Raw genomic sequence first — 25,389 nt, forward strand, 5'->3', positions numbered from 1 at the left:
AAGTTACTGGAGTGAAACTGATCACACTTCATCATCACTAACTGTATTTTTCTGTTTTCTGTTTCAGGATCTCCAGTAAGTACCGTTCCACCATGGTTAATGGGGTATAGTAGATGTTTCAGGATCTCCAGTAAGTACCGTTCCACCATGGTTAATGGGGTATAGTAGATGTTTCAGGATCTCCAGTAAGTACCGTTCCACCATGGTTAATGGGGTATAGTAGATGTTTCAGGATCTCCAGTAAGTACCGTTCCACCATGGTTAATGGGGTATAGTAGATGTTTCAGGATCTCCAGTAAGTACCGTTCCACCATGGTTAATGGGGTTTTAGTAGATGTTTCAGGATCTCCAGTAAGTACCGTTCCACCATGGTTAATGGGGTTTTAGTAGATGTTTCAGGATCTCCAGTAAGTACCGTTCCACCATGGTTAATGGGGTTTTAGTAGATGTTTCAGATCTCCAGTAGGTACCGTTCCACCATGGTTAATGGGGTTTTAGTAGATGTTTCAGGATCTCCAGTAAGTACCGTTCCACCATGGTTAATGGGGTTTTAGTAGATTTTTCAGGATCTCCAGTAAGTACCGTTCCACCATGGTTAATGGGGTTTTAGTAGATGTTTCAGATCTCCAGTAGGTACCGTTCCACCATGGTTAATGGGGTTTTAGTAGATGTTTCAGATCTCCAGTAGGTACTGTTAAACCATGGTTAATGGGGTTTTAGTAGATGTTTCAGATCTCCAGTAGGTACCGTTCCACCATGGTTAATGGGGTTTTAGTAGATGTTTCAGGATCTCCAGTAAGTACCGTTCCACCATGGTTAATGGGGTTTTAGTAGATGTTTCAGATCTCCAATAGGTACCGTTCCACCATGGTTAATGGGGTATAGTAGATGTTTCAGGATCTCCAGTAAGTACCGTTCCACCATGGTTAATGGGGTTTTAGTAGATGTTTCAGGATCTCCAGTAAGTACCGTTCCACCATGGTTAATGGGGTTTTAGTAGATGTTTCAGATCTCCAGTAGGTACCGTTCCACCATGGTTAATGGGGTTTTAGTAGATGTTTCAGATCTCCAGTAGGTACTGTTAAACCATGGTTAATGGGGTTTTAGTAGATGTTTCAGGATCTCCAGTAGGTACCGTTCCACCATGGTTAATGGGGTTTTAGTAGATGTTTCAGATCTCCAGTAGGTACCGTTCCACCCATGGTTAATGGGGTTTTAGTAGATGTTTCAGATCTCCAGTAGGTACCACCCATGGTTAATGGGGTTTTAGTAGATTTATGAGTAACTTAGTGGGCTGTGCTTCAGATAAAGTAAGTGAATGGACACATGGGAGGCAACAGCAGGTAAATAATCATTCTCTGCTCATCTCAAGTGTATTTGCTGTAGTTTTTGACCTCAAGGTGTCAAGGGCAATACTATTTGAGAATTGCAGCATTAAAATGAAAAGTCTGCCATAATATGATTGTTTAAAAGCATCCTGATTTTAATCCTAATCCTGGCCTTTAGTTCTCTTTTCTTCTCTGTGTAATCCTAACAGGGCACGCCTGGACGGGATGGTTACCCGGTAAATGTCACTCTTAATCTCTTTTCTGAGCAATCACTCTATTATTCTAATACTCTAAACCAGCACGATTTACCCTAGAATATGGGCATCCATTAACTCTAGTCCTAGACTATAGTGGTCTTCCCTCATAACCTCCAGTCCTAGACTATAGTGGTCTTCCCTCATAACCTCCAGTCCTAGACTATAGTGGTCTTCCCTCATAACCTCCAGTCCTAGACTATAGTGATCTTCCCTCATAACCTCCAGTCCTAGACTATAGTGATCTTCCCTCATAACCTCCAGTCCTAGACTATAGTGATCTTCCCTCATAACCTCCAGTCCTAGACTATAGTGATCTTCCCTCATAACCTACAGTCCTAGACTATAGTGATCTTCCCTCATGACCTACAGTCCTAGACTATAGTGATCTTCCCTCATTGCTCCAGTTAAGTGGTTCAGCTATTGTGTCACCTGCACCTCTCCTCGGCCTGGTTCCCCAAAAGCATCTTAAGGCTAAGTTCATTTTAAAACCATAAGAGGGCATGTCATGCCAAATAGTGTCCCCCGGCCAACTTAATATAGCAACGTACGCTAATAGTTTATCGAATCCCATTGTGACGTAGAGGGGGACATTCTTTTTCAGGACATCAGGAGGATAAGACAGCCCCATCTACTGAACAGCTATCTTGTACTACATAAATAATTCAAACAAGGCTACTGACTGCATCTTTCACAAGTTTCTCCTCAATGAAACAATGTTTTTATGATGCTGCTGCAACTTATCCATCTCTCGGGAACTTAAAAGGTGTTATGTTGTGGTCTCAAGCAGTCACACATTTGGTGAACATCAAATGGTTCATTCTATTCAGACAAAGGTTTGAGCCAGTTGTTCTGGCAGTAGGTCCAGATGCATTGGGTTGCGTGTGTTGGCATCCCACATGCTTAGTTGGGATCAACAGGGAAATGCACTAGCCTGTGAAGTCGCTCCAATAATAACAGTGATGTGAGCCCAAATTCTGTGTTCAGGACAGAACCACATGTGGGCCCAGTTGGACTCACAGGTCCCCCCACAGTATTCACAGAACAGTTGATGTATGTCTCTTTTGTTTTGACTCCTTGCTTCATTCATCTGTCTTTTTCACTTCAATGGCTGTGGAATATTATGATAGTTCTTTGGACAGAGTTCAAGAGCATTTCAGCACTTGTGCAGCACTGGACAGCGACCTACATAATGACTTTGCTATACAGTGAACATGTGAACTCTAGACCGACTGGAGTTTTTACCTATGTTTGTCTATGGCCTGCTAAATAATTTGGCCAGCAGTGCACCCAATTGATATGATATTTTTGCTACCAAAACATGAATGTACTGTACACAACTGTGTTCATCTTAAACATAATATGTATCCTCTATCCATGTTGTTGTATTCTAGGGCCCACTTGGGATGGATGGGAAGCCTGTAAGTAGCCTTCTTCATCATGCTAATGTTGTGATAACGATGTTGATATTCAGCTCACAGTCTACTTCATACAATACGTCTCTAATTAACGATGTGTTTATTTAATTACCATAAACATTGTATGTGTTCTACTCTTGTCATGAACGACTTGTGATGTGATCATTTTGTGAATGAAACATTGTCTTCCATATACAGGGTGGTCCTGGTCCTATGGGAAGCCAGGTATGTATGATGATCTAAATCTCTCTTTAACTCCACGTTTTGGATGATCAAACACCAGATGTGGACATGTGATGTAGCAGAGCTGACCTTTTTCAGCTCTGAACTCCAGTGTTCTCTACCTGTCAGCTCATTAGTAGGGCTCAGTTGGTAGAGCATGGTAAATGGAATATATAGTGTATCCATTCTTCTGTGTGCTATATGAGTCTCCAAAGTCAGCCCTGAAGGCTTCCCTGAAGTCAGCTTTGAAGGCTTCCCTGAAGGCTTCCCTGAAGGCTTCCCTGAAGTCAGCTTTGAAGGCTTCCCTGAAGCCAGCCCTGAAGCCAGCCCTGAAGGCTTCCCTGAAGCCAGCCCTGAAGGCTTCCCTGAAGTCAGCTTTGAAGGCTTCCCTGAAGCCAGCCCTGAAGCCAGCCCTGAAGGCTTCCCTGAAGCCAGCCCTGAAGCCAGCCCTGAAGCCAGCCCTGAAGGCTTCCCTGAAGCCAGCCCTGAAGCCAGCCCTGAAGGCTTCCCTGAAGCCAGCCCTGAAGCCAGCCCTGAAGGCTTCCCTGAAGCCAGCCCTGAAGCCAGCCCTGAAGGCTTCCCTGAAGCCAGCCCTGAAGCCAGCCCTGAAGGCTTCCCTGAAGCCAGCCCTGAAGCCAGCCCTGAAGCCAGCCCTAAAGGCTTCCCTGAAGCCAGCCCTGAAGGCTTCCCTAAAGACAGCCCTGAAGGCAGCCCTAAAGGCTTCCCTGAAGCCAGCCCTGAAGCCAGCCCTGAAGCCAGCCCTGAAGCCAGCCCTAAAGGCTTCCCTGAAGCCAGCCCTGAAGCCAGCCCTGAAGCCAGACCTGTGTTTATATCCAAGGGGATAAATGGGGTGTGTCTTGACTGAAGTGAGCCTCTTTAAAAAGCCATTTCTTATTGGTCAACTGTTTAGACAGTTTGGAAAGTGAAATAGAGGCTACTTATAATTTAGCCAGAGTTTATTTAAAGTACCATTTTCTTAGAAGATGATCTGATTCATTAAATAGTTCCGAAGGCCTTGGCTTTTCAACACTATCCCTGTACCTCATTAAAAATGTGCAATTACTTTTGATGGGCACAGACCACAGAAACACACCATCATATTATATGGCATCCATCCCCACATGTAATTACTCAATGATGTGTACTATATACAGAGGAAATGGTTGCAAGACCTGTGTAAAGATGTTGCCTTGCGTGTGGAGACGGTCTGGGCTTTGAGGCTCCTGTTATTCTACAGTGTAGGAACATGCAGCAGCCCAACGCTCCAACACCAGTATAATATATATATACGGATAGAAACTACAGATCGAAACTCAAACTGTGTGTTGATTATAAACCGCCTGTGTCCATTCATTCACAAAGCCCATTCAATCTAAACACACTCAAAGAAGACATCACAGAATTAATTGTAGAGTGTAATGCACTCGAGGCCTAAACTCATAATATGTCCTCCAGCCGTTGTAAGAGACACAGAGAGTTAATTAGTGAACAAAAGCTGTGTTGCTCAAACCCACACAACCCTGATCCCTGTCAGAGATACAAGGCATGACTTTTTTAGGGGGGGTATCTGCATGGAAAGTGAAAAGAATCGCTGTGAATATCTTGGAAGGAATGAGATGTGTCAGAGATCGTTATAGTCCAGTATTTCCTTGTTCATGATCATGTTTCGTTTTTCTCCTCTGTCGTCAGGGACTGTCTGGGCCAAAAGGAGAAAAGGTATGAGAAAACACTCCTTTTCTATTGTACAATTCATTCAGTTATGATACAATTTGAAACATGAAATGCAAAGAAATTTTGGAAGCGTGATAGTAACTTGCTTTCTACCTTTGATACCTGTGGTATACCGTGATCCCCGTAGTGTTCCTATCTGATAGTTATCGGATCACTTCCTATTTGATGTAACATTTTCTAATTGTCCTGTTTTTTTCTAGGGAGACCAAGGAGATATGGGGCCCAGGGTGAGAGAGTTAAATATGTCATAATATCATTCAAATACCACCAGAACTCATTTTACCAGCTCCTCATACCCTCATCCATTGTTTTAGTCTACAGTTTTAGCCTCCCACCACAGGGAGAGATATGGACCATGTCAAATCAGGAATCCTGAAGAAAATCATGTTTCATTTGCTATATATATAGCCCCATCAGGCAACCCTACTGAATTCCCTGTAACCCACAACCCAACACACTTCTATTAGAAACAGGTGCCCTGGTCTGGCCTGTTAAATTACTATTGCCCTGTTATTGTATTTAAGCCCCAACTAAAATACATTCTGCTGTTCACTGTGCACATAAGTCTAGATCTCTAAAGAAAGACCCGATTACCAGCTGTCTGTGATGAGACCAAAAAGAAACCCATGTTTTTCTGGCACTGCAAGAATGCCCTTTTGGATTCATATAGTCAACAAAACTATGTGTACTCTGAGAAACAAAAAGAGAGCAGCTTCACATCTCTCTGCTCAGGCTGTTGTCTTTGATGTATCTTGGTAACCTGGCAACCTGTTTTGATTGATAAAATGCCTGAGTATATTACACATAGATTCACTTGACTGTTACCCCTCCCCCCCACACACACACACTTACTTTAGCATCAAGTCTTACTGTAGCATCTGCCTTAGACTGTCTGTCTATTTAATTCATTGCCTGAGTTATCTTTGCAATATCCCGCGAATCTGAACTCTCTGACTGTGAAGAAATAAGGGTGTGAATGTGAAAATGTCCCAGTTAACAGCAGCTTGGCAGGAGTATGTCACTGGAATTGTACTATACTGTAGCAGCTGTTTGGGCCTGTGTTGTGTTGCCTCTCCTGGCCTTGGATGTGAATTAAAGCTCTTGGAGCAGTGTACACATCTGGCAGAGCCCAGCGTTAGAGCACATGTGGATGACTGACCCATCGGACACTGGGCTCCTTACTGTTGGGCTCCTTACTGTTGTCCTCTCTGCCGGGGTCAAGGCAAGTAGCACCGCGGTTAGTCATGTTCATATATCTCTATTAAGAAGCAATTAGTTTACCATCAGTTACTCTTAGCTATTAACATACTTTACACATCAGTTCATTTTTATATTGTGTTGTTGAGGCAGATGCAATGATGTGTTCGAAAGACCCTCTAAAGAGACCGATCCAAGACCGAAGACGGGGGGACAGGGGGACCGAGTCAAGGCCGGAACCGGGAGGGGGGCGAGGGGTCAGAGACCAAGTCAAGACCGAGAACAGAAATGTCCAATTCAAGACCATGATTGTAATTGCTTCAAATCACGACTATAATAAGAGTTCAACATATTTCTGTGTTCATATTTCAACAGAATTCTTTAGAAAGGTGAACAGAATGCATACTGAGGGTAAATAGAGAGCCACTATAAATTATCACTGACCCAAACAGGTTTATAAATGATCACTGACCCAAACAGGTTTATAAATGATCACTGACCCAAACAGGTTTATAAATGATCACTGACCCAAACAGGTTTATAAATGATCACTGACCCAAACAGGTTTATAAATGATCACTGACCCAAACAGGTTTATAAATGATCACTGACCCAAACAGGTTTATAACTGATCACTGACCCAAACAGGTTTATAAATGATCACTGACCCAAACAGGTTTATAAATGATCACTGACCCAAACAGGTTTATAAATGATCACTGACCCAAACAGGTTTATAAATGATCACTGACCCAAACAGGTTTATAAATGATCACTGACCCAAACAGGTTTATAACTGATCACTGACCCAAACAGGTTTATAAATGATCACTGACCCAAACAGGTTTATAAATGATCACTGACCCAAACAGGTTTATAACTGATCACTGACCCAAACAGGTTTATAAATGATCACTGACCCAAACAGGTTTATAAATGATCACTGACCCAAACAGGTTTATAAATGATCACTGACCCAAACAGGTTTATAAATGATCACTGACCCAAACAGGTTTATAAATGATCACTGACCCAAACAGGTTTATAAATGATCACTGACCCAAACAGGTTATAAATGATCACTGACCCAAACAGGTTTATAAATGATCACTGACCCAAACAGGTTTATAAATGATCACTGACCCAAACAGGTTTATAAATGATCACTGACCCAAACAGGTTTATAAATGATCACTGACCCAAACAGGTTTATAAATGATCACTGACCCAAACAGGTTTATAAATGATCACTGACCCAAACAGGTTTATAAATGATCACTGACCCAAACAGGTTTATAAATGATCACTGACCCAAACAGGTTTATAAATGATCACTGACCCAAACAGGTTTATAAATGATCACTGACCCAAACAGGTTTATAAATGATCACTGACCCAAACAGGTTTATAAATGATCACTGACCCAAACAGGTTTATAAATGATCACTGACCCAAACAGGTTTATAAATGATCACTGACCCAAACAGGTTTATAAATGATCACTGACCCAAACAGGTTTATAAATGATCACTGACCCAAACAGGTTTATAAATGATCACTGACCCAAACAGGTTTATAAATGATCACTGACCCAAACAGGTTATAAATGATCACTGACCCAAACAGGTTTATAAATGATCACTGACCCAAACAGGTTTATAAATGATCACTGACCCAAACAGGTTTATAAATGATCACTGACCCAAACAGGTTTATAAATGATCACTGACCCAAACAGATTTATATTAGATTTTTTTTAAAGAAGACAATATACACTGAGAATACAAAACTTTAGGAACACCATAGACTGACCAGGTGAATCCAGGTGAAACATATGATCCCTTATTGATGTCACGTGTTAAATCCACTTCAATCAGTGTAGATGAAAGGGAGGAGACAAGTTAAAGAAGGATTTTTAAGCCTTGAGACAATTGAGAAATGAATTGTGTATGTGTGCCATTCAGGGGGTGAATCGGCAAGAAAAAATATGTAAGTGTCTTTGAACTGGATGTGGTAGTAGGTGCCAGGAGCACCGGTTTGTGTCAAGAACTGCAACGCTGCAGGGTTTTTCACGCTCAACAGTTTCCTGTGTGTATCAAAAATGGTCCACCACCCAAAGCTCATCCAGTCAACTTGATACAACTGTGGGAAGCATTGGAGTCAACATGGGCCAGCATCCCTGTGGAACGCTTGCGACACCTTGTAGAGTCCATGCCCAGATGAATTGAGGGGGTGCAACTCAATATTAGGAAGGTGTTCCTAATGTTTTGTACACTCAGTCTATGTAACAACTTCCCCCGGTCTCCCCTAATAATACTGAGCTTGAAACTTTCAAACAATTTCCCCCATTCTTCCCTACTAGGGAATCAAGGACATTCTGAAGAGCGCAACAAAGTTTGAAAAATATCTTCTATGGAAGTATAGGACATTAATGTTACTAATGAAGTAGGAAGCCCAGGTTTCAATAGGCAATAAGTTCTGAATGGGTCATGAGGGAGTGTGGATATTTGGCCTGTCGAAGTGGTTTTATGAGCTGAATGAATGGGAGCTGATAATTATTATAATTTTTACTCGGGAAGACATTATGAGTTCTCATTGTCTGAAACCTAGTCAAGTCCGAGTAAAAATGTATCTGACACAGAGACAAGACAGAAAAACTCAATATGTGGTCTTGAACACTACAACACTGAGCATATGCATTCCATTCAATCTGGAGCCCTCTCAGTCTGTCTCAAAGTTGTTTCTGGCCTGGTTTCCATTTGAGATCATTGTTTCCTAGTCGGCAGTCCAAAGGGACTCTTAAAGAATAAGTACTTTAGAGTTCATAATATTAGACATAGGAGGGCACCGTTATGCTATTTTAGCACTTCATTATGTATGTGAATTCACAGGAGGGTGTCCATACAGGAGGGTGTCCATACAGGAGGGTGTCCGTACAGGAGGGTGTCCGTACAGGAGGGTGTCCATACAGGAGGGCACCGTTATGCTATTTTAGCACTTCATTATGTATGTGAATTCACAGGAGGGTGTCCATACAGGAGGGTGTCCGTACAGGAGGGTGTCCATACAGGAGGGCACCGTTATGCTATTTTAGCACTTCATTATGTATGTGAATTCACAGGAGGGTGTCCATACAGGAGGGTGTCCGTACAGGAGGGTGTCCATACAGGAGGGTGTCCATACAGGAGGGTGTCCGTACAGGAGGGTGTCCGTACAGGAGGGTGTCCATACAGGAGGGTGTCCGTACAGGAGGGTGTCCATACAGGAGGGTGTCCGTACAGGAGGGTGTCCGTACAGGAGGGTGTCCATACAGGAGGGTGTCCATACAGTCTACTACCATGTTCATGGGGGGGGGGGGAGTAAACCAAATCTCCTTCTTTGAAAAGCAATTGAAATTTTAGTGTACTTCCTGAATTGACTGGAGTCGACACCAGGGAGAATAAGCCACTAAACCCAAAGCAATTCATATTGACCACAGCTCTGACACAAACATCATGGACCAGACTGCCAGAATCTCTCCTTGGACGGTCGATAATTATATGAAGTCAATCATAAAACTTTGGGCCGCGAGACAACTGGGTTTCTATTGTTTAAGGCTTGAAACCAGACAGAAGGGCTATTATCTTTCTATTCTCTCGTCTACAGTTATGGTTGAGCAGCTTTACACATGTTGGAACTGTGCCAACACAGATCGATCAATAACCTCAATAACATCCCTCTGTTGTCTCTGACTCTACTCACCCTCGTCTTCCATTATCCCCTTCTTACCCAACCCCTCCTCACTCCTCCCTCCATCCTAACTCTTCTTTCCAACGCTGTCTAAACCTCAACCCAGGGACTCCCTGCACTCGCGGGCTCTGCAGGTCTGCTCAGTAATCAGATTCTCACGGTCAAGGTTTGTCCCACCTTCCTCACCCGTCTCTCATTGACCGGGTCCTCTGTATCCATCCAGCCAGTCCCTTCTCTCTGCTTCCTTCTCCATCTCTCAGTTGTAAATGACTGTTTAACCTCTCTCTCTCTCTCTCTCTCTCTCTCTCTCTCTCTCTCTCTCTCTCTCTCTCTCACACTCTCTCTCTCTCTCTCACTCTCTCTCTCTCTCACACTCTCTCTCTCTCTCTCTCTCTCTCTCTCTATCTCTCTCTCTCTCTCTCTCTCTCTCTCTCTCTCTCTCTCTCTCTCTCTCTCTCTCTCTCTATAACTAATTTTATTTTACTCTGTGTCTCTGGTGGCTTCTCTCCCTCTCTTCCCTTTCTCCATATCTCTCTGGAGTCAGATGGTCTTCCCTCGCTTTGACCACGGCTTTCTCTCTGGCGACCAGCACACATTTCACAAACGCCTCCTGAAGGTACGATGGGAGCATCTCAGCCCTCTTTTTCTTGTCTCGTCTCTTCCTTCAAGCTGGCTCCCCCTCTCTTCGTCTGTGACTTTTTCTTGTCTCGTCTCTTCCTTCAAGCTGGCTCCCCCTCCCTTCGTCTGTGACTTTTTCTTGTCTCGTCTCTTCCTTCAAGCTGGCTCCCCCTCTCTTCGTCTGTGACTTTTTCTTGCCTCGTCTCTTCCTTCAAGCTGGCTCCCCCTCTCTTCGTCTGTGACTTTTTCTTGTCTCGTCTCTTCCTTCAAGCTGGCTCCCCCTCTCTTCGTCTGTGACTTTTTCTTGCCTCGTCTCTTCCTTCAAGCTGGCTCCCCCTCTCTTTCTTCGTCTGTGACTTTTCCTCACTCTTTTACATCTCACACATGTACAATGTTATTGGTCTCAAGCATTTCTCTGTTTGCCACTCTGCCACTTGTTTTCATGTCTGCTTCAAATTAGAGAGAAAATGAGTGGGAAAGTAAATTCTGCCTCTTTGGAAAGTGAGTTTGAATAAATGACATTGCTTGTGGATGATAATTGGTGGAAGGAATGCCCGTCAGAACTATGCAAATTGGAGAATAAGAATAGCTTGTTGTGTACTTGACAATATAAATGGCTGATAATATGACTGTTAAACATCTTGTTTTGAATACAACCAGTCATTCAACAGTCTAATAGAGTGAATGTTATGCATAGCAGGAGTTTTAGAGTTTTAGACTTACTTTTGCACATTGGCGAAGATGGTTGGCGGCAAACACCAGACACTGTGAAAAGAGACAAAGTTTTGAATGAACTTTACTGAACATTGCTCAAACTGAAGATATTGAAAGTGGATCAGGAAATTGTTTTGCAACTTGTTTGATTGATAATACTGTGGGAATTGGGATTGTTGCTTCATCTCATACTTCTCCCTCCCTGTCCATAAAGGGTGACCAGGGTCAGGCTGGCCCCCCTGGACCCCCGGGGCCCCCTGGATCACCAGGGCCCAGAGGACCCCCTGGGAACACAGGGAAGGATGGGCCCAGAGGACCCCCTGGAGAGCAGGTACAGTAAGACAGCTCTGCTCCTCTCATCCCTGTCACTACAGTCGTCTCACTACATATTGTGATAGGAGAGAGAAGAAAGGCCAAAAGACGAAATTAGTTGGTTTAACAAAAGATATGCTTTATTATTTACTTCCATTGTCCTCCAAGAGTTACTGAATCTCCTCTCTACTTCAGGTAGAGAGGAGAGCGAGGTAGTGGCAAGGATCCCTTCCATTTTTACTGGTAGGAGAGATAATAATAGATGTATTTTATATAGCGCTTTTTTGAAGCAGACTTGAGTAGGGGGTCACATCCAGTACGGGGGGGACAGAGAGGCTGCCATTCCCAGCCTCTCTGCAGACTCTGTGGGTAGATTCTCCTCAAACAACATGTAATACCCACCTGGGTGAAGCCAGTGGTACTACATCCGCTAGATTTCACTTGGGTGCCAGAGGCTCACTGCATATCACTTATTGGGATTGTCCACTTTGGAGTGAGAGATCCACTCAAAACTACAGCAAGCCTCTGTGATGTCCAAGCCTGTGCTAATCTCCAGTTGTATTAAAATCAAAAGCTAGCTAGCTAGCTAGCCTCTGGGCTATCTTGACAAGACAACTGACTTGCCAGTCTTATGACACAGCTGAATCGATATATAAATAATCAAAAATTACTAAGCTAACAAAAATTTCAGTTGCAAAATAAACAACATTAAAATAATACAATATTTAGACATTTACAGGAGCTCTCTGCTTAGGCCACCTCACAACCCATGTGACCCCAATGGTTCAAACCCCTCCTGTTGGCAGAGAGAAAGATGCGCAGTTCTAAAGCTCATTTCCTGCAATACTACACATTTTTCATGTCTTATGTGTTTTCATGTGATACAAGGAGTTGAATCTCGACCAAAATCCAAAAGAATGCAACAATATTTGTGGGTCCTGATTCTGGGTCAGGATTCGGCCTGCGGTTTGCCTTTTGAGTATGGGTACTGTAGGCCTTCTACTGAGAGGAGGGGGATTAAGAATGATCATTTTGCTTTTGTTGTTCGTTTTTTATAAATGCAAATTGCTCTACCATCCCAGTAGGTGCAGCAGAAACAGAAACGCGTCACTAATTTACTGGAGGAAAACAACACTTTTGATGTATTTGTGTGAAATACTGCCATCTTGTGGAGGATCAACGGAATTGCTCTGCTCATCAGTTAGATCTTACTTCACTTTTGGATGGATGATTGACCTTGAGCTTTCCTCACAGGGTCCACCTGGTCAAGATGGAATCGATGGATTAGAGGTAAGCCTTTGTTTATTTCTGATATTATAAGGTGGACTGTATATGCCACACATCATGCTGATAACGTGTCCTCTTTACACAGGGACTGATGGGTCCTCCTGGACAGAAGGTGAAATATCTACATTTCTCATGCAGACACACTTCCACACCTGTATACATGTATTATATATATATGTAACCTAAATCATCTGTGATTAATTAATGCATTTCAATTATCTAATGTCAATAATCTAAATGTCTTTAGATTAATTATGGAATTATGAATTTAAATTCATCTGAATATTGTACATGTAAACTCTAAAATAATATATATAATGTCTTGCAGCTTAATGAATATGTTCCATGAATGTAATGTCTTGCAGGGTGAGGATGGACAGCAGGGCGTGCCTGGATCACAGGGGTCTCCGGGGCTAAAGGTGTGACATCGTATTATTTCCTCCTCTTCCTCCTCTTCCTCCTCTCCCTTCTCTTGCCCAGTCTCACTCTATCTCCATATCTGTGACAGGGGGAGCAGGGGGCTGCTGGTGACCAGGGCAGGACTGGCCTTGATGGACTACCAGGGATGAAGGTAAATATAGGAGGAATTTGGAAAAAGATGTCTTGAAAGATGAAAAGATTGATGTTACATAGAGCGATGACCCTGAGACATTCGGCACTGAATATTGACCCTCTGGGCACAGACTGGTTGAATCAATGTTGTTTCCACAACATTTTTATCAATAAATGTCAATGTCATAACGTTGAATCAAGGTGGGAAATTGATTTTATTTGCAATTGTTCTTTGTTGATTTCACTTTGAATGCACATTAGTTGACAACTCATTTAAAACTGCTTTTGAACTGAAGTATGTGCTCAGTGGGGATGCACTGGAATGGCAGGCATGCTGAGGTCTTACTGTATGTATTCACTCTATGTAGGAGGGGACAGGAGACACAGGGGGAGAATGGGGAGACAGGGGGAGAAGGGGGAGAGGAGACAGGGGGAGAAGGGGGAGAGGGGGGAGAGGAGACAGGGGGAGAAGGGGGAGAGGAGACACAGGGGGAGAAGGGGGAGAGGAGACACAGGGGGAGAAGGGGGAGACAGGGGGAGAAGGGGGAGAGGAGACACAGGGGGAGAAGGGGGAGAGGAGGCACAGGGGGAGAGGAGACACAGGGGGAGAACGGGGAGAGGAGTCACAGGGGGAGAACGGGGAGACGGGTGAGAGGAGACACAAGGGGAGAACGGGGAGAGGAGACACAGGGGGAGAAGGGGGAGAGGAGACACAGGGGGAGAAGGGGGAGAGGAGACACAGGGGGGAGACGGGGGAGAGGAGTCAGGGGGAGAACGGGGAAAGGAGACAGGGGGAGACGGGGGAGAGGAGACACAGGGGGAGAACGGGGAGACGGGGGAGAGGAGTCACAGAGGGAGACGGTGGGGGGAGAAGGGGGAGAGGAGACACAGGGGGAGAACGGGGAGACAGGGGGAGAAGGGGGAGAGGAGACACATGGGGAGAAGGGGGAGAGGAGGCACAGGGGGAGAGGAGACACAGGGGGAGAGGAGACACAGGGGGAGAAGGGGGAGAGGAGACACAGGGGGAGAAGGGGGAGAGGAGACACAGGGGGAGAATGGGGAGAGGAGTCACAGGGGGAGAACGGGGAGACGGGTGAGAGGAGACACAAGGGGAGAACGGGGAGAGGAGACACATGGGGAGAAGGGGGAGAGGAGACACAGGGGAGACGGGGGAGAGGAGTCAGGGGGAGAACGGGGAAAGGAGACAGGGGGAGACGGGGGAGAGGAGACACAGGGGGAGAACGGGGAGACGGGGGAGAGGAGTCACAGGGGGAGACGGGGGGGGGGAGACGGGGAGAAGGGGGAGAGGAGACACAGGGGGAGAACAGGGACACAGGGGGAGAAGGGGGAGAGGAGTCACAGGGGGAGAACGGGGAGACGGGGGGAGAGGAGACACAGGGGGAGAGGAGACACAGGGGGAGAAGGGGAGGACAGGGGGAGAGGAGACACGGGGAGACGGGGGAGAGGAGACACAGGGGGAGAAGGGGAAGACAGGGGGAGAGGAGACACGGGGAGACGGGGGAGAGGAGACACAGGGGGAGAACGGGGAGACGGGGGAGAGGAGACACGGGGAGAACGGGGAGACGGGGGAGAGGAGACACAGGGGGAGAAGGGGGACACAGGGGGAGAAGGGGGAGAGGAGACACAGGGGGAGAACGGGGAGAGGAGACACAGGGAGAGAAGGGGGAGACAGGGGGAGAACGGGGAGAGGAGACACGGGGAGAGGAGACACAGGGGGAGAAAGGGGAGACAGGGGGAGAAGGGGGAGAGGAGACACAGGGGGAGAAGGGGGAGAGGAGACACAGGGGGAGAAGGAGGAGAGGAGACACAGGGAGAGACGGGGGAGAGGAGACACAGGGGGAGAATGGGGAGACGCGGGAGAGGAGTCACAGGGGGAGAACGGGGAGAGGAGACACAGGGGGAGACGGGGGGAGAGGAGACACAGGGGGAGACGGAGGAGAGGAGACACAGGGGGAGAACGGGGAGACGGGAGAGAGGAGTCACAGGGGGAGACGGGGGAGAGGAGACACAGGGGGAGAAGGGGTAGAGGAGACACAGGGGGAGAACGGAGACACAGGGGGAGAGGAGACAGGGGGAGAAGGGGGAGAGGAGTCACAGGGGGAGAACGGGGAGACGGGTGAGAGGAGGACACAAGGGGAGAACGGGGAGAGGAGACACATGGGGAGAAGGGGGAGAGGAGACACAGGGGGAGAAGGGGGAGAGGAGACACAGGGGGAGACGGGGGAGAGGAGTCAGGGGGAGAACGGGGAAAGGAGACAGGGGGAGACGGGGGGAGAGGAGACACAGGGGGAGAACGGGGAGACGGGGGAGAGGAGTCACAGGGGGAGACGGGGGGGGGAGACAGGGGGAGAAGGGGGAGAGGAGACACAGGGGGAGAACAGGGACACAGGGGGAGAAGGGGGAGAGGAGTCACAAGGGGAGAACGGGGAGACGGGGGAGAGGAGACACAGGGGAGAAGGGGGAGGACAGGGGGAGAGGAGACACGGGGAGACGGGGGAGAGGAGACACAGGGGGAGAAGGGGAAGACAGGGGGAGAGGAGACACGGGGAGACGGGGGAGAGGAGACACAGGGGGAGAACGGGGAGACGGGGGAGAGGAGACACAGGGGGAGAACGGGGAGACGGGGGAGAGGAGACACAGGGGGAGAAGGGGGAGAGGAGACACAGGGGGAGAACGGGGAGAGGAGACACAGGGAGAGAAGGGGGAGACAGGGGGAGAGGAGACACAGGGGGAGAACGGGGAGAGGAGACACAGGGGGAGAGGAGACACAGGGGGAGAAGGGGGAGAGGAGACACAGGGGGAGAACAGGGAGAGGAGACACAGGGGGAGAACGGGGAGAGGAGACACAGGGGGAGAAGGAGGAGAGGAGACACAGGGAGAGACGGGGGAGAGGAGACACAGGGGGAGAATGGGGAGACACGGGAGAGGAGTCACAGGGGGAGAACGGGGAGAGGAGACACAGGGGGAGACGGGGGAGAGGAGACACAGGGGGAGACGGAGGAGAGGAGACACAGGGGGAGAACGGGGAGACGGGAGAGAGGAGTCACAGGGGGAGACGGGGGAGAGGAGACACAGGGGGAGAAGGGGGAGAGGAGACACAGGGGGAGAACAGAGACACAGGGGGAGAGGAGACAGGGGGAGAAGGGGGAGAGGAGTCACAGGGGGAGAACAGGGGAGAAGAGACACAGGGGGAGAACGGGGAGACGGGGGAGAGGAGACACGGGGAGAAGGGGGAGAAGAGTCACAGGGGGAGAACGGGGAGAGGAGACACAGGGAGAGAAGGGGGAGACAGGGGGAGAGGAGACACGGGGAGAACGGGGAGAGGAGACACAGGGGGAGAGGAGACACAGGGGGAGAAGGGGGAGACAGGGGGAGAAGGGGGAGAGGAGACACAGGGGGAGAAGGGGGAGAGGAGACACAGGGGGAGAACGGGGAGAGGAGACACAGGGGAAGAACGGGGGAGAGGAGACACAGGGGGAGAAGGAGGAGAGGAGACACAGGGAGAGACGGGGGAGAGGAGACACAGGGGGAGAATGGGGAGACGCGGGAGAGGAGTCACAGGGGGAGAATGGGGAGAGGAGACACGGGGAGAACGGGGAGACGGGAGAGAGGAGTCACAGGGGGAGACGGGGGAGAGGAGACACAGGGGGAGACGGAGGAGAGGAGACACAGGGGGAGAACGGGGAGACGGGGGAGAGGAGTCACAGAGGGAGACGGTGGGGGGAGAAGGGGGAGAGGAGACACAGGGGGAGAACGGGGAGACAGGGGGAGAAGGGGGAGAGGAGACACAGGGGGAGAAGGGGGAGAGGAGGCACAGGGGGAGAGGAGACACAGGGGGAGAGGGGGGAGAGGAGACACAGGGGGAGACGGAGGAGAGGAGACACAGGGGGAGAACGGGGAGACGGGGGAGAGGAGTCACAGAGGGAGATGGTGGGGGGAGAGACAGGGGGAGAAGGGGGAGAGGAGACACAGGGGGAGAACGGGGAGACTGGGGGAGAAGGGGGAGAGGAGACACAGGGGGAGAAGGGGGAGAGGAGGCACAGGGGGAGAGGAGACACAGGGGGAGAAGGGGGAGACAGGGGGAGAAGGGGGAGAGGAGACACAGGGGGAGAAGGGGGAGAGGAGACACAGGGGGAGAACGGGGAGAGGAGTCACAGGGGGAGAACGGGGAGACGGGTGAGAGGAGACACAAGGGGAGAACGGGGAGAGGAGACACATGGGGAGAAGGGGGAGAGGAGACACAGGGGGAGAACGGGGAGAGGAGTCACAGGGGGAGAACGGGGGAGACGGGTGAGAGGGAGACACAAGGGGAGAACGGGGAGAGGAGACACATGGGGAGAAGGGGGAGAGGAGACACAGGGGGAGAAGGGGGAGAGGAGACACAGGGGGAGACGGGGGAGAGGAGTCAGGGGGAGAACGGGGAAAGAAGACAGGGGGAGACGGGGGAGAGGAGACACAGGGGGAGAACGGGGAGACGGGGGAGAGGAGTCACAGGGGGAGACGGGGGGGGGGGAGAACAGGGACACAGGGGGAGAAGGGGGAGAGGAGTCACAAGGGGAGAACGGGGAGACGGGGGAGAGGAGACACAGGGGGAGAGGAGACACAGGGGGAGAAGGGGAGGACAGGGGGAGAGGAGACACAGGGGGATAAGGGGAAGACAGGGGGAGAGGAGACACGGGGAGACGGGGGAGAGGAGACACAGGGGGAGAAGGTTGAAGACAGGGGGAGAGGAGACACGGGGAGACGGGGGAGAGGAGACACAGGGGGAGAACGGGGAGACGGGGGAGAGGAGACACAGGGGAGAACGGGGAGACGGGGGAGAGGAGACACAGGGGGAGAAGGGGGAGAGGAGACACAGGGGGAGAACGGGGAGAGGAGACACAGGGAGAGAAGGGGGAGACAGGGGGAGAGGAGACACAGGGGGAGAACGGGGAGAGGAGACACAGGGGGGAGAGGAGACACAGGGGGAGAAGGGGGAGACAGGGGGAGAAGGGGGAGAGGAGACACAGGGGGAGAAGGGGGAGAGGAGACACAGGGGGAGAACGGGGAGAGGAGACACAGGGGGAGAACGGGGAGAGGAGACACAGGGGGAGAAGGAGGAGAGGAGACACAGGGAGAGACGGGGGAGAGGAGACACAGGGGGAGAATGGGGAGACGCGGGAGAGGAGTCACAGGGGGAGAACGGGGAGAGGAGACACAGGGGGAGAACGGGGAGACGGGAGAGAGGAGTCACAGGGGGAGACGGGAGAGAGGAGACACAGGGGGAGACGGAGGAGAGGAGACCCAGGGGGAGAACGGGGAGACGGGAGAGAGGAGTCACAGGGGGAGACGGGGGAGAGGAGACACATGGGGAGAAGGGGGAGAGGAGACACAGGGGGAGAGGAGACACAGGGGGAGAGGAGACAGGGGGAGAAGGGGGAGAGGAGTCACAGGGGGAGAACAGGGGAGAGGAGACACAGGGGGAGAACGGGGAGACGGGGGAGAGGAGACACGGGGAGAAGGGGGAGAAGAGTCACAGGGGGAGAACGGGGAGACGGGGGAGAGGAGACACAGGGGGAGAACAGGGAGACGGGGGAGAGGAGACACAGGGGGAGAAGGGGGAGAGGAGACACAGGGGGATACAGGGGGAGAGGAGACACAGGGGGAGAACGGGGAGAGGAGACACAGGGGGAGAACGGGGAGAGGAGACACAGGGGGAGAACGGGGAGAGGAGACACAGGGGGAGAACGGGGAGACGGGGGAGAGGAGACACAGGGGGAGAACGGGGAGACGGGGGAGAGGAGACACAGGGGGAGAACGGGGAGACGGGGGAGAGGAGACACAGGGGGAGAACGGGGAGAGGAGACACAGGGGGAGAAGGGGGAGACGGGGGAGAGGAGACACGGGGAGAACGGGGAGAGGAGTCACAGGGGGAGAAGGGGGAGAGGAGACACAGGGGGAGAAGGGGGAGAGGAGACACAGGGGGAGAAGGGGGAGAGGAGACACAGGAGGAGAAGGGGGAGACAGGAGACACAGGGGGAGAAGGGGGAGACAGGAGACCCAGGGGGAGAAGGGGGAGACAGGAGACACAGGAGGAGAAGGGGGAGAGGAGACACAGGAGGAGAAGGGGGAGACAGGAGACACAGGGGGAGAAGGGGGAGACAGGAGACACAGGAGGAGAAGGGGGAGACAGGAGACACAGGAGGAGAAGGGGGAGACAGGAGACCCCCTTCCAATACGTTTATTTATCTGTATTCATTCATTTGTTTCTGTGTGTTTGTCTGTGTCTCCCTCTGCAGGGCTTACCAGGAGAGAAGGCTGTTCCTGGCTCCTATGACAACATCGGCCTTGGCCAAGTCGTTCAGGTGAGTTCTATATTGGGTCCTTTTTATGTTGATCAAAAACAACATTCTGCTTTCCATTACAACCCCACAAATTCAGAATATACCATTTTATTTATTGTTAAAAGTTTCCCTCACGCCATAATATTTGTCTAGATATGCATTCTGTGTAACAGTCCCCTGTGCAGTGTGTATTCTCACTTTCCTTTTCTACTTTTCTTTTCCTGCAGGGTCTCCCAGGGCCACCAGGGCCCCCAGGAGGCCAAGGGTCAAAGGTGAGAGTTAGTTGTGTTTGAAGAGGTGTCCGAGTGGTCCTCCTGTTTACATGTCTCCTCAGGTTTCCCCTTCTCCTGTTTACCTGTGTCCTTCATGCCAACAGGGAGACTCAGGCTCACCTGGTGCACCTGGAGCTGATGGGGATAAGGTACATTTGAAAATAAAAGAGAGCCTCACACTCTAGGAGCTCAGATGCAAAAATGTAATTACCAACATTTCGACAGCCAAGCTGTCTTCATCAGGGTATAATCACAAAGACTGCGGGATGACTCGTTTATATAGTGTCAATAGACACAGGTGTCTGTAATCATGGCCAAGAGTGGCCTAATATCATTGGTTAATTCTCAAATATTAAAATGGCAAACAAAGAACAGCATAAAAACAACAAATGGATAGCATACGATCATAGTTTCATTTTAGACTACACAAGCTTACAAACAATTACAATGGCAATGTAACAATATGGCATGACCTGTAATGACTAATTATTCTTGTACTATGAAATCAATATGAGCAGCGTTCCTCAGTGCTATCGGCGTCATGTTGCGCCTCCTCTCTTATAGGGAGCCAAAGGGGATAGAGGTGATGATGGGATGCCTGGAGTGGCAGGGGAGAAGGGAGAGCGAGGCCTGATGGGCCAAACTGGGCTTGCGGTAAGTGTGATATGAGCTGTCTCCTGATGGACACCCAATGGGCTATGGGCTATGGGGTATGGGCTATGGGCTATGGGCTATGGGCTATGGGCTATGGGCTATGGGCTATGGGCTATGGGCTATGGGCACAGAAGTCTACTATCCCCCTGCCTTTTGTCTATATGGTGTATTTTTCTCTCTTAGGGAGCTGACGGAAAAAAGGGAGAGCGAGGGGATTCAAGGTTTGAGGACAGTCTGGTCAGTAACGGTTTAGATTCCAAACTTGTATCTGTTAAGTGTGATACCTCACCAAGGTCTAGTTGTGTTATATGATTGTGTAACGTCTGGTTATCTTAACACTAATGCTCTCTGCTCCAGGCCCAGAGGATCTCTATCCCAGGCCCTCCAGGGCCTCCCGGGCCCCAGGGTTTCATGGTGGGTAACTGGTCCCTCTGTCTTCTTAATGATAGGGGGTCCTCTCTAGCCTAGTTGGTAGAGCGTGGCGCTTGCAACGCCAGGATAGTTGGTTAAATTCCTGGGACCAACCTTACTTAAAATGTATACACTCGTGATTGTAGGTCGCTTTGGATAAAAGCGTCTGCTAAATGGCTTATATTATATATTATAGGGGGAATATCAAAAGCTTACAATTTCTCTCTATATATATTCTCTCAGCAAATAACTTAGATCCTTGACCAACACTCCATAACCTCAACTTGTTCTCAGAGGAACCTAGTACATCTCCAATGCTGTTCATGTTTATTTAATGCTCTATGTTCTGTTATAGGCTCTTGTGATGAACAGTGTTTACAAAGAGAATGACATAAGAAATTGTGTTTTTCAGGGACTTGATGGAAGGCCTGGCCCCAAGGTGAGATAGTCAGGGCTCTGATCTCCTCCCGCCCCTAAAACAAAACAACACAGGGTTCTTTAGGTTACTGAAGCTGCACTAGAATGCCCTGTCATTCAAACTTTAGCCCTACTAGATAATGAAATGCTGGGTGGAGAATAGTGAATGAAATGTGTATTTATAGAAAGTCAGAGACAATATGGATTGCAATTCACAAGGAAAAATGTAAGCACCAGATGAAATTGTGTTTTTGTCAATGTCTCACAGGGGGAACCAGGTGAGGGAGTGAAAGGAGATAAAGGAGATGCAGGCGACAAAGGTCCTCCTGGGTTAAGGGTAAATATTTCCTTTTCCGTCTCACTCAGACTGCATATCAGGGTTAGGGTCAATTCAGGAATTTCGGGAATTTAATTCAATTCAATCCATAATTTGAAATACTAATTTGAAATGGACACACCCCACAGGAAGCAGAATTAGAATTGAATTTGAGTTAAAGGAAGTAGAACTGAATGTAAATCAATTCTGCTGAGACATGAAGCATAACGTTATCATTCCTTTGACTAATCTTTTACCAAAAGCATTTTACACTTATTACTGCAAAGAATACAGACACCATTTGATTACAACTGAAACATGTCACACGTTAGTTATTAATATATGTGAGATTAGGTTGATCCCTCCCATTCTGAAGTGTTTGATGCAATCTGGGAAATGTATTTTATTTCAAATTTAATAAGGTTTAACTGAATTATAATGTGTAAATTAATTGTAAACATAAAAAAGTATCTTAGAATATGTAATTATCTGTAATTAATTTAGAGAGAATTAATCTTTAAAAGTCAAATGTTTCATCGATATGTTTTACATATTACTGGTCACATACAGTATGTCAAAATAAACTTGTATGGTTGAATGTAGAATAAATAGTCATTTCAATTTCATTGAACTTTATTGAATTGAAATCCATTTCCAAATTCCAAAGTCATATTCAAGTATTGAATAGGAATTAAAGAACAATTCGCAACTCAATTCAGAATTGTCAACCAACCCTGCTGCATATCATATTACAAATAACATAAGTGAGTACTCTATTTCTGCACACAGGGTACCCAGGGTCTTCCAGGTTCTACAGGGCTGCTTGGTCTCCCTGGCACCAAAGGGGGAAAGGTTAGAAGCATTTTTCATATGCCCTGTTTTTGTGGGAATGGAAAGAGAATGAGAAAGGGGGATACCTAGTCAGTTGTACAACTGAATGCATTCAACTGAAAGATGTCTTCCGCATTTAACCCGACCCCTCTGAATCAGAGTGGACAGGATATCAGAGACCCTTCAGAGACAGGTACATTTTCCAAAGTAAGCTGCTTCTGAATGAATTTGATCATATTTAAATTCTTCAACAGGGAGAGCAAGGTTTGCCGGGATTAGATGTAAGTATGTCTAAATCTGTCACATTTCTATGGAGGGATTTCCATGCCAACCTTAAATTGCATTTGAATTCCATAATTTAGAATTTGTATTAGGCTATTGAATTTAATATTTTAGAATTTGTATTGCACAAATTAAATAATTTAATTCATAAATGAACTTTGATTTGAAACTGAGTTGAGTGAATATTGCATTCAGTTTAATCATTCAATTTACATTTAATTGAATATTCAGTTTCAATATGTATCAAGTTTACAAACTACGGTATAATTAAAGTTGATCAAAATGTCATAATTTCAACTTCTCAAATGCATTCAAATTCAGTTTTCAAATTCAGTACTCTAAATTCAGATTGAAAACCAGAGACAACATCCTGGTACTTTGCCAGCCAGGAAAAGTAGAGGAGTACAGATAGAATGAAATGGTCTCTGTGGTAAACAGAAGCTTCTGGCGGTCTCTGAAGCCATCATGGCATGTTTCATTTATTTTATTCCTATGAATTTGGCGGTTCAAAAAGGTTCAAATTTTGTCTATAAGGGATGTGCCTTCTGTTCGCCTCTATGCCACAGTCTTGTGACATGCAGGACAGCTGGTTTGAACCCTGTCAGTCACAAGAGCAAGATTAAATACGGAGTGGAACAGCTATGACAAGGCTATTCAACTGTTATTCCATTATTTATTTTTTTGTGGCACTAACAACTAACAAATGATCTTAAAGACACCTCATTAACCACCACCTCTTTCCGTGTCAGGGTTTCCCCGGGCTGATGGGACAAAAGGGGGAGAGGGGGGGCAGAGGAGACAAGGTGGGTATCAGGCACAACAGTGGCTACTGTGGCTGTGATTATTCATCTTCTATTACCTAACATTAGCCATTTACATGTGAGTCATTTAGCAGAAGCTCTTATCCAGAGCCACTACAGTTAGTGCATTCATCGTAAGATAGCTAGGTGGGACATCCACATATCACAAGCAAAGAGCATTTATCCTCAATAACGTAGCTAACCGGTGCCCCCACACATTGACTCTGTACCGGTACCCCCTGTATATAGTCTCCACATTGACTCTGTACCGGTACCCCCCTGTATATAGTCTCCACATTGACTCTGTACCGGTACCCCTGTATATAGTCTCCACATTGACTCTGTACCGGTACCCCCCTGTATATAGTCTCCACATTGACTCTGTACCGGTACCCCCCTGTATATAGTCTCCACATTGACTCTGTACCGGTATCCCCCTGTATATAGTCTCCACATTGACTCTGTACCGGTACCCCCCTGTATATAGTCTCCACATTGACTCTGTACCGGTACCCCCGTATATAGTCTCCACATTGACTCTGTACCGGTACCCCCGTATATAGTCTCCACATTGACTCTGTACCGGTACCCCCTGTATATAGTCTTGCTATTGTTATTTTACTGCTGCTCTTTAATTACTTGTTACTTTGATTTCTTATTCATATTTTGTTTTTAACTGCATCGTTGGTTAGGGCTTGTAAGTAAGCATCACACGCCTGTTGTATTCGGTGCATGTGACAAATACAATTAGATTTGATTTGATCAGTAGAGTCAGAGCTAGAAGGGGGGGTCAAGTGCAAGTGCTGGTTACGTAGTTTTGGGGTGGGTGTCGAGGTGAGGAGTAGGAGGATTATTTAGTTATAGTGTAATCTGGAGAAGAAATGAATGCTCGATGAGAGACTCCTCTGTGGGCCTCTGTAACTCAGTTGGTAGAGCACGGCTCATGCTACCCTTGGATAGTAGATTTGATTCCCTGGACCACCCATACGTAAAACACGCATGCAGCCCTGACTGTAAATCGCTTTGGATAAAAGTATCTGCTAAATTGCATATATTATTATTATTATTAGGGCTGCCCAATGATGAAAAACAATTTATCTAGTTAATCGCAGGATTTGCTTTGATTAATCACGAAGATTCCAAATTCAGAATTTGCTCAAATTACAAAAATCATTACAAGAAAAGTGACGTCTTGATTTTTTCCAAAGTAACGGTTAGCAAAATCAGGTAAATTGATGAAGCACAATTTCTTCAACATCAATGTCAACTTGTTTTGACATCACATTGTTGTTTTTATTTGTATAGATTATGTATTTTGGATATTTTCAGTGTATTTTAGATGTTTTCAGTGTATTTTGGATATTTTCTGTGTATTTTAGATGTTTTCAGACTATGCAATATATATATATTTTATTATGCACTAAAATGACAAAAGGTTAACTTAAGTTAACTGAATAACTCTAATAGCCCTAATTCTTATATTTTATTGTTTTGTCTCTCTTCTCTCTCAGGGTGACAGGGGGATGCTGGGAAAGAAGGGACTGAAGGGACAGAAGGGCGAGCAAGGCCCTCCTGGACTGGACCAGCCCTGTCCTGTGGTATGACACTTCTTCCTGTCTCCTCTCCACTCACGCTTCACTCTAACACTGCCTTTTCATTCAAGGGCAAACCTTTCTTTCTCTAAATAACACAATTATTAG

At 47.6% G+C, this 25,389-nt stretch overlaps 1 protein-coding gene across 3 annotated transcripts in view; it reads left to right on the plus strand.

The window, feature by feature from the left end:
- Positions 1-25,389, plus strand: part of LOC109878718 (collagen alpha-1(XXIII) chain) — a 115,651-nt gene that overhangs the window by 86,513 nt on the left and 3,749 nt on the right. For 2 of the 3 annotated variants that reach the window (XM_031808827.1, XM_031808829.1), the window contains exons 4-27: positions 68-75; positions 1,538-1,564; positions 2,977-3,003; positions 3,199-3,225; positions 4,912-4,938; positions 5,154-5,180; positions 9,986-10,045; positions 11,426-11,542; positions 12,778-12,813; positions 12,896-12,922; positions 13,176-13,229; positions 13,319-13,381; positions 19,662-19,727; positions 19,934-19,978; positions 20,083-20,127; positions 20,543-20,632; positions 20,816-20,869; positions 20,990-21,046; positions 21,456-21,482; positions 21,729-21,797; positions 22,566-22,628; positions 22,862-22,888; positions 23,639-23,692; positions 25,201-25,287. In XM_031808827.1, coding sequence (XP_031664687.1) covers positions 68-75; positions 1,538-1,564; positions 2,977-3,003; positions 3,199-3,225; positions 4,912-4,938; positions 5,154-5,180; positions 9,986-10,045; positions 11,426-11,542; positions 12,778-12,813; positions 12,896-12,922; positions 13,176-13,229; positions 13,319-13,381; positions 19,662-19,727; positions 19,934-19,978; positions 20,083-20,127; positions 20,543-20,632; positions 20,816-20,869; positions 20,990-21,046; positions 21,456-21,482; positions 21,729-21,797; positions 22,566-22,628; positions 22,862-22,888; positions 23,639-23,692; positions 25,201-25,287 — 1,184 coding nt within the window. The remainder of the gene's footprint in view (positions 1-67; positions 76-1,537; positions 1,565-2,976; positions 3,004-3,198; positions 3,226-4,911; positions 4,939-5,153; positions 5,181-9,985; positions 10,046-11,425; positions 11,543-12,777; positions 12,814-12,895; positions 12,923-13,175; positions 13,230-13,318; positions 13,382-19,661; positions 19,728-19,933; positions 19,979-20,082; positions 20,128-20,542; positions 20,633-20,815; positions 20,870-20,989; positions 21,047-21,455; positions 21,483-21,728; positions 21,798-22,565; positions 22,629-22,861; positions 22,889-23,638; positions 23,693-25,200; positions 25,288-25,389) is intronic. The other variant, XM_031808828.1, reaches the window with a different exon arrangement.

The sequence above is a fragment of the Oncorhynchus kisutch genome, linkage group LG29 (genome assembly GCF_002021735.2).
Source record: "Oncorhynchus kisutch isolate 150728-3 linkage group LG29, Okis_V2, whole genome shotgun sequence".
Classification (NCBI taxonomy): domain Eukaryota; kingdom Metazoa; phylum Chordata; class Actinopteri; order Salmoniformes; family Salmonidae; genus Oncorhynchus; species Oncorhynchus kisutch.